At 35.0% G+C, this 8,371-nt stretch overlaps 1 protein-coding gene across 2 annotated transcripts; it reads right to left on the bottom strand.

The window, feature by feature from the left end:
* Window positions 1-6,912: 6,912 nt before the first annotated feature.
* LOC112631143 (60S ribosomal protein L10-like) lies at window positions 6,913-7,679 on the bottom strand. Of its 2 annotated transcripts, XM_025395702.1 has the most exons (2): window positions 7,556-7,635; window positions 6,913-7,447 (listed from the first exon to the last, which is right to left on the bottom strand). In XM_025395702.1, the coding sequence occupies exons 1-2, from the start codon at window positions 7,633-7,635 to the stop codon at window positions 6,991-6,993; spliced, it is 537 nt and encodes a 178-aa protein (XP_025251487.1). In that variant the 3' UTR covers window positions 6,913-6,990. The 2 variants fall into 2 exon arrangements, with proteins under 2 accessions (XP_025251487.1, XP_025251486.1); XM_025395701.1 differs by having other exon boundaries at window positions 6,915-7,679.
* Window positions 7,680-8,371: the final 692 nt, after the last annotated feature.

Below are 8,371 nucleotides of genomic sequence, written 5' to 3'. Positions count from 1 at the left end.
ATAAAAATTAAAAAACAGGATTATGCTACAAATATGCAATTTTATTTCAGAAAGAAACAATTTATAATGGTTAATGATAGAGGCACGTCCCTCTTGATTACATCAAAGCATCTTGCACCACAATCTTCACGGTTTCTTAGCTACTAAAAGAATCTAATATCCAATAGAAACTAATTCAAGAAGGCTTAAAGTAAAGTAAGTTTAATATGCAGTCCAGTTCTCTAGTCTCCAGTATTATGACACAATGAAATCAGGCTCTGAGTGGGCTCGAAAGGAAGATTCCAATTCCTATTAGAAAATCAGGCAATTAGGGGAAAAATGGTTTAAGGGAAAAGAAACCTTGAGATATTGTTGAATTAATTATGTGAGTTGAGTAAAATAAGTTTGAGTTAAAATTATTTTTATAACTTTAGTCTTCCTTTCTTCAGCAGAAGAATCGGAAGGTCACACATGACAGTTCTGGAAGAGAAGATAAGGGAATGGTTGTAAAAGGGAAGAAGTGGTCAGTTTCTTCCTATAGTCCCATAACTCTTAATTCTTTTAAGTTTTCCTGCTGGAGAGCATTATTTTTCATTGTAAAAATGTCCTAAGTTCTTGCCAATAAAAAGCACCTATACTTTATAGTCTATTGAATCAAGACTGATATATGGTAAGTAATTTACAGAAAGATGCATTGAGGCCAGTTCCCAGGAGGGATGCTACCATTTCATGCAAAAGTGACTCTAAAGTAAAATGAACTCTCAGAAATGTTATTCTTTCACTGGCCAACTCCTGTCATCCTACAGTCAGAACCTAAAGTTAATAGGCTCATAGGTGGGAGGTTGCTATTGTAGCTATGTTTCTAAGTCTAGGGAGTTATGTTTTTATATTTTATATATTAAGAGAACATACTGCAACACTGAAACTTTTTCTTTTGAATTTTTGCCTGTGTCAAAGAATTGAAGACATAACTTGTGTTGAAATAAAACTACTACCGAAGGGAATCCCACCCCATACACCCACTAATGAGTTAATTTTATCTAAGAAAATAATAAAATGATCATTCATTTCAGAAAGGCCGTTTGGAAAAGTTTACACTCATTTCCTTTTTACTTTCATATACATACATAACCTACTCTTGGAGAGCCAAGAAAATGCTTTAAACACCTCATGAACTCCATCAAGTGGAAAAGAACTTAAAGCAAATATTGACACAGAGTAGTGACTTACCCTATTACCTAGTGGGGATAAATTTAAATTAGCTCCTTGAGGGATGAATCAACAAAACCCAATGGTAAGTGAAGTCTGGATTGATCTTTGAGAAACTTGAACTCTGGAGTAGACTTTGGAAATTTTAATGAGACTGAAATGGAAAACGAGATGAGAAGTAGTTTACAAATCATCCATAGTTATTTGAAAGATGTGTGTGTATGTGCGTCTGTGTGTATGCAGATGCAAAGAATAAAGGCAAAACAGCAGAGACCAGAGGGTGTATCAATTATAACTTAATGGCAAAAAGTCAATGTGATAAATGTAATAAAATATTAATAATAAAATAAGATAAATTAACTCAAATGTAATAAAACTGCAAACACGGTATCAATCTCTATACAAGCTATTCAGAAAAGAGGGTCAGAAAACCAATTTTTCCTTCCACAAAATTTCTCCATGCAGAAGAGTTTGCAAGTTTGATAAGGAGCTCATAAAGCTTCTCATCCTAGCAGGCATCACCAACATTTTATGTTTTCTGTAAAGAACAACATAACAATCATTTGTGACTGGACAAGGAACTCATGGACATATGCCCTTCAATTCCTATGTCATGTAAGTCTCTTCATGCATAAAAAGATAATTAAAAGAATATTTTAAATAAATTCATTGGATCAAAATTATCATATGCTTAGTATTTACTTATTTATTTATTTAAGATGGATTCTCACTCGGTTGCCCTGGCGGGAGTGCAGTGATGTGATCTCGGCTCACTGCAACCTTCGCCTCGACAGCTCAAGTGATTCTCCCGCCTCAGCCTCCCGAGTAGCTGGGATTACAGGCTCCCACCATCATGCCTGGCTAGATTTTGTATTTTTAGAAGAGACGAGGTTTCTCCATGTTGTCCAGGCTGGTCTCGAACTCCTTTGACTTCAGGTGATCTACCTGCCTTGGTCTCCCAAAGAGCTGGGATTACAGGTGTGAGCCACTGTGCCTAGCCGGCCTAGGCATTTGTAAACTTTTACTTGTTAGTTGAATTTTTAATATATATGCATAAATGTTAGGCATACAGCTTACTAATTTTCACAAAGTGAAGAGGCTTATGCAAACACTATTCCAGTTAGAAAGTAAAACATTACTAGCACCCAAGGAGTACCTCCAAACTTGTGCTTCTTAACAACTGCCATCCTCCACCATTCTCCTCAAAAATAACCAATATTCTATTATTTTTACCACTGTAGATAAGTTCTACCTGTTTTTAAACTATATGTTTGGAATCAAACTCTTTGTCTCTTTGTAGCAGATTTCTTTTGCTTAAAATGATGTTTGCGAGATTTGTTTTGTTGCATGTGGATGTAGTTGTTCATTTTCATTACATATGGTATTCAATTGTATCAATGTATCATAATTTCTCTAACCACTATGTTGCTGATGGCATTTTCATGGTGCTCAGTTTCCAAATATTAATAATCCTGTTATGAGCGAGCATTCTTCCGCACAAAGCTTTTGTTAGATGCGTATCTAAGAAGGAAATTGGGGAATTTGCCGATAATGCCAAACAATTTCCAAAATGATTTTAACAATTACATTCTTACCAGCAGTGTATAAAGGGTGGCGTTGCTCTGCATTTTTGCCAATACTTGGCATGGTCAGTTTTTAAATGTTAGCCATTTTGATTATTATAAAGTGTTATTGTGATTTTTATTTGCATTTCTCTGGTGACTAATGAGGTGGCACACTTTTATGTTTATTGGCCCATTCTGCTGAGGTACTAGTTAAGTCTCTTGCCCAGTATTCTACTGAGTTGTCTGTTTTTTTTCTCTGACTGATTTTTAGGAATTCTTTATATATTATGCACATGAGCCCCTTGTCAAATTATATGTGTTAGAGATATATTCCCTTACTTGCCTTTCACTTATATAATTTTTATTTGACAGAGATTCTTATTTTTCATGTGTATGTTTATAATATTTTTCTTTATGGATATGGCTTTCTTTTTTATTTTGAGAAATACTTCCCCACCCCAAAGTCTTAAAGATATTATCCCATTTTTTCTTCTCAAATATTTATTGCCTTTTCTTTCATGTTAAGATATTCAATCTACTTGGAACCCATTGTTGTATATGGTGTGTGGTAGGGATGGTTTTGTTTCTTCTCCATGTAGATATTCAATTGACTCAGTGATGTTTATTTATTGAAAAGGGCATGTTTTTACATAGTGCTCTTCAGTGAATGTTTATCATAAATCATAGATGAGATGGTTTGCATTCTTTATGGTGAAGCATTTGTCCATCTTAATGTTAATATCATACTATTTAACTAACTATTAGTGCTTTATAGTAAGCCTTTATCCCTGATGGAGTAACTTCCCTCACATTTTTGCTTCATATTCAAGAGTGTTTGGACTATTTTTGGCATGTGCACTTTTATATGTATTTTAGGCGATCGCTATCAATTTCCACAATAAAAATTGGAATTCTTTTGTTTGGAACCAATAAGTATACTTGAGGATAATCTACATTTTTACAATATTAGTATTCTAATTTTTGAATAAGGCACATATTAATATTTCTCCATTTATTTGGTTCTTCAGTTTTTCTAAATTTTCCATATACATCTCTCTCTCTCTCTCTCTCACACACATATACACATAGATATATGTACATAGTATTTGTATCTCTATATCTGTCTATCCTCTCCTCCCTAGTGCATACATCGGAAGGCACATAAAGTAGGTTTGTCTCCTTCTAGCGGTTTTAACTTTGATCACTCAATTAAGGTGGTACCCACCAGATCTTTTCACCTTACAGCTACCATTTATTTCTCTTTACCATTCATTTCTTTTTTTAATTAATAAGTAAGCTGAGAGATACTTGAAGTCTAAGTAAATGTCTTGTTCTTCTTCACATATGCACTCAACGGTTTAAACATTCATTTATGATTCCTATCTGAACACATTTTCAATTATTGTAATATAAAGATGAGCTTTCTCTTCACCTTTATTTCTTTATTTACTTAATATTTGTATGAACTTATGGTTTCTTATTTTATTCAATGGTAATGACTGTCGCTTTTCATTTTCAAGTTAAATTTGCCTCGAGTATGGCCAGTTGGAAGCCTCTTTAACTTGGCTTTGTGTAATTTTGACAAGTCCTCTTTATTTTTGAGGACTTCTTTATTTTTGGCCTTATAAGATGTTACAAGCGGCCGGGCGCGGTGGCTCAAGCCTGTAATCCCAGCACTTTGGGAGGCCGAGACGGGCGGATCACGAGGTCAGGAGATCGAGACCATCCTGGCTAACCCGGTGAAACCCCGTCTCTACTAAAAAAAATACAAAAAACTAGCCGGGTGAGGTGGCGGGCGCCTGTAGTCCCAGCTACTCGGGAGGCTGAGGCAGGAGAATGGCGGGAACCCGGGAGGCGGAGCTCGCAGTGAGCCGAGAGCCAGCCACTGCACTCCAGCCTGGGGGGCAGAGCGAGACTCCGTCTCAAAAAAAAAAAAAAAAAAAAAAAAAGTTACAAGCTCATTTTTTACCTTTAATAAACATGGAATTAGCCAAATCTTCAAGGAGCCCTCTTTTCTTTTAATTTGCTAAATTAATTTTTCATTATAATGTTTATTATAAATTCTTTCGGATTTTAATTCATCTATAAATAATGGTGGTTTTCTTTCTTTCTTCCAATCTTTTTTTTATCATTTATATTTCCTGCATTTTGGGATTTTGTAGGATTCCTAACACAATATTAAATCTAAAAAGTGATATTGAGACCCTTGTTTCGGATCTAATTTCAGAGGAAAAGCTTTCAACCTTTCACCTTCAGAAAGGATGATGTTTGTACTATGTTTTTATAGATGCCTTTTAAGATGTAAAAGTTTTCTTTTTTTCCTAATTGCTAAGATTTTTAAAATCATAAATGATAAAGTATTAGTGTCCTATTGCTACTGTAACAAATCAGTCAAATTCAGTACAGACTTACTACCTTACAATTCTGGAGGACAGAAGTCCAAAATGTATCAGCAAGGCTGCCTTCCTTTTGGAGATTCTAAAGGAGCATATGTCTCCTTGCCTTTCCAGGTTCTAGAGGCTGTCCACATTCCTTGGCTCATGGCCATCACTCCAGGCTCTGCTTTTGTGGTCACATCTTCTCTGACACTGCCCCTCCTGCCTCCTTCTAATAAGGACCTTAGTGATTACATTGGCCTGATCAGGATAATCTTGCAGAATATGCCCACCTCAAGATCCTCAAATTAATTACATCTAAAATGCCCTTTTACCATGTAAGGAATCATTTCCATTGGTTATGGGGATTGAGTTATGTAAATCATTCATTAGAAGCCTTATCCAGCCTATCCCATGTCCAGCCTATCCCAGAAAATAAATGTTTATCAAATAATTTTTCTCCATCTACTGAAATGTTCACAAATCATCTTATTCTATACATGTGGTGACTTCATTTTCAAAGTTTTATGTTGTTAAACAACCTTGCTTTCCTTGAATAATTCAGTTTCCTTGTGATGTGTTACCCCTTGTATAGGTTGCTTGATTTCCATTGATAATATTTTGCTCAGCATTTTGCATTTATCTTCATAAGTAAATTAGCCTGTAATTTTCTCTCTTTTGATGTCCTAGACAGTTTTCTTTTTTAAATACAGTAATTCTGGCCTCAGATAATGAGTTCAAAAGTATTTTTCGTTTTTCTAGTCTCCTTAAAGTTTCTGCTTTTGTCTTTATTATTTCTTTTCTCATACTTTCTATAGATTTAATCTGCTTTTTCTCTAATTTCTTGAGTGAGAATTTGAGCTAGAAGAATATGTATATTCTTTCTGATATACGTATTTAATGCTAAAAAGTCCCTCTAACATAACTTTAGATGCAGTTAACAAGTTTTGACATGTAGCCTTTTCATTATTGTCGTCACTAATTCCAAATATATAAATAAAGTCTACTTTTCCTTTTGATTTCTTTTTACCTATAGCTTCTTGACTGTCTTATCCAGAATATGTACATTCATACACATATACACACAGATTTTCTCTGTGGGCATATTGATCCAAATTGTTTTCCTGTCATTATCAGCAGCAGTTTTCTCTGTGACTATTTGTAGACTATTACTATATATACATGAATCTACAAATAATATATGGTATTGCTCCTTGGGCTTTCAAATGTGTATATATATATGTGTTATACTGTATCATTTTACTCATTGTTGCTTATATTTAGATTTTTATATTTGTTAATATTGATAGGTATAGCTCTAGTTCATGTATTTAAATTTCTGTTTATTTCATTGTTTCATATTAATAAAAACTACAGTTTATTTATCCATTTTCTTTTCGGAAGTTTTTAAGGTTATATCCACTTTTATTGATATTATAAACAGTGCTACAATTCTCATGTTGTATATATCATTTTGTGTATTTTTGCCAAATGTGTCTCTAGCTAATATGCTTGAAGGAAGAAGTGTAGCATCATTAGGTGTAAACTTCTTCAATTGACTGGATATTTTTCAATTGCTAAACAATGTGTTTGTAGTTTAGAAATTTACAATTTTCTTACCAAAGTACAAAATCTCAATTTTACAACTTTCTCCCTATTTTTTGTCAATATTTGATATTGCCAGATTTCTTAAATTTTACCAATACCATGTGTGTAAAAATATTCTTCACTTTTGTTTTGGTATTAATTGTATTTTTCTCTGAATACTAGTGAAGCTCAATATCTCTTTTTTTTTTTTTTTTTTTAGACAGGAAGTAGAATTTATTGGTGAGTATTAAGTGGGGGCAGCATATTGGAAGCCCTCATGAGTGCAGGGCCCGCCATTCGTCCAGAGGACCACGATTGGGGATGTACTTGACCCCACAGCCATCTGGGATGAGCCGCTTTTCAGCCACCATGTCTTCAAATTCATCAGCATTAAACTTGGTGAAGCCCCACTTCTTTGAGATGTGGATCTTCTGGCGGCCAGGAAACTTGAACTTGGCCCTGCGCAGGGCCTCAATCACATGCTCCTTGTTCTGCAGCTTGGTGCGGATGGACATGATAACTTGGCCAATGTGAACCCTGGCCACAGTGCCCTGGGGCTTTCCAAAAGCACCTCGCATGCCCGTTTGGAGCCTGTCAGCCCCAGCACAGGACAACATCTTGTTGATGCGGATGACGTGGAAGGGGTGGAGCCGCACCCGGATATGGAAGCCATCCTTGCCACAACTTTTTACCATGTACTTATTGGCACAAATTCGGGCAGCCTCCAGGGCTTCAGAGGACAGCTGCTCATATTCATCTGACACCATGTGGCCACAGAGCGGAAACTCATCCACTTTTGCCTTCTTCCGCCCCAGGTCAAAGATGCGAATCTTGGCATCAGGGACACCTTGGCAAAAGCGAGACTTTGGGTACGGCTTGTTCTTACAATACCGGTAACAACGGGCGGGGCGGCGGCCCATGGCGACACCAGGATCTTCAGTGGCGCGCCGAAGGGAAAGAGCTCAATATCTCTTAAAAGTGTGCAGGTTTTCCCTTCTGTGAATTGTCTGCTTATGTTATTTTCTCATTTTTCTGTTAGATTCTTATAACATTGAAATGTTCTTGATTTGTTTGTTAAGCTAGACTTTCTTTGATTGTAACGTGTATTATGTTATTTAATTTCTTTTAGTGTTTTGTTTAGAAATGTTATACATATATCCATAATTTTCACTGTTTCATTTTTATGTCCTCTGACTTTGACTTCAAGGTTTTTACTGTCTCATAAAATGAGTTGGTGGTTCTCTTTTTTTCTGTTCTGTTAAATATTTTGTACTTGTTGGTTTTTTGAAGGTCAGAAAAAAATGTGCTTTGAGAATAGTCATAATCTGAAGTTTTTGTGCATTGCTGCTAGTAGAGAAAGTGCGTGAAAATTTTTGAATATAAATTAAATTTAGTTAAGAGCTCCTAGTTCATAATACTTTTCATTTTAATTTGGAGAATGTGTAATTTTAAAAAATATATTTCATTCACATTTTTATTTCTTTAAACTTTTCTTTGTGCTATTATCTTATGATCTTAAAAGTTGATGTAATCCGTAGTTATGTTACTTTAGTTCATAATAAAGTCATGTGTCATTTAATGACAAGGATACATTCTGAGAAATATGTCACTGGTGATTTTGTCATTGTGTGAACATCATAGAATGTACTTACACAA

The sequence above is a fragment of the Theropithecus gelada genome, chromosome 9, assembly GCF_003255815.1.
Source record: "Theropithecus gelada isolate Dixy chromosome 9, Tgel_1.0, whole genome shotgun sequence".
NCBI lineage: Eukaryota > Metazoa > Chordata > Mammalia > Primates > Cercopithecidae > Theropithecus > Theropithecus gelada.
Note: the sequence above shows the minus strand (reverse complement) of the source record. Positions and strands in the feature narration are given on the sequence as shown.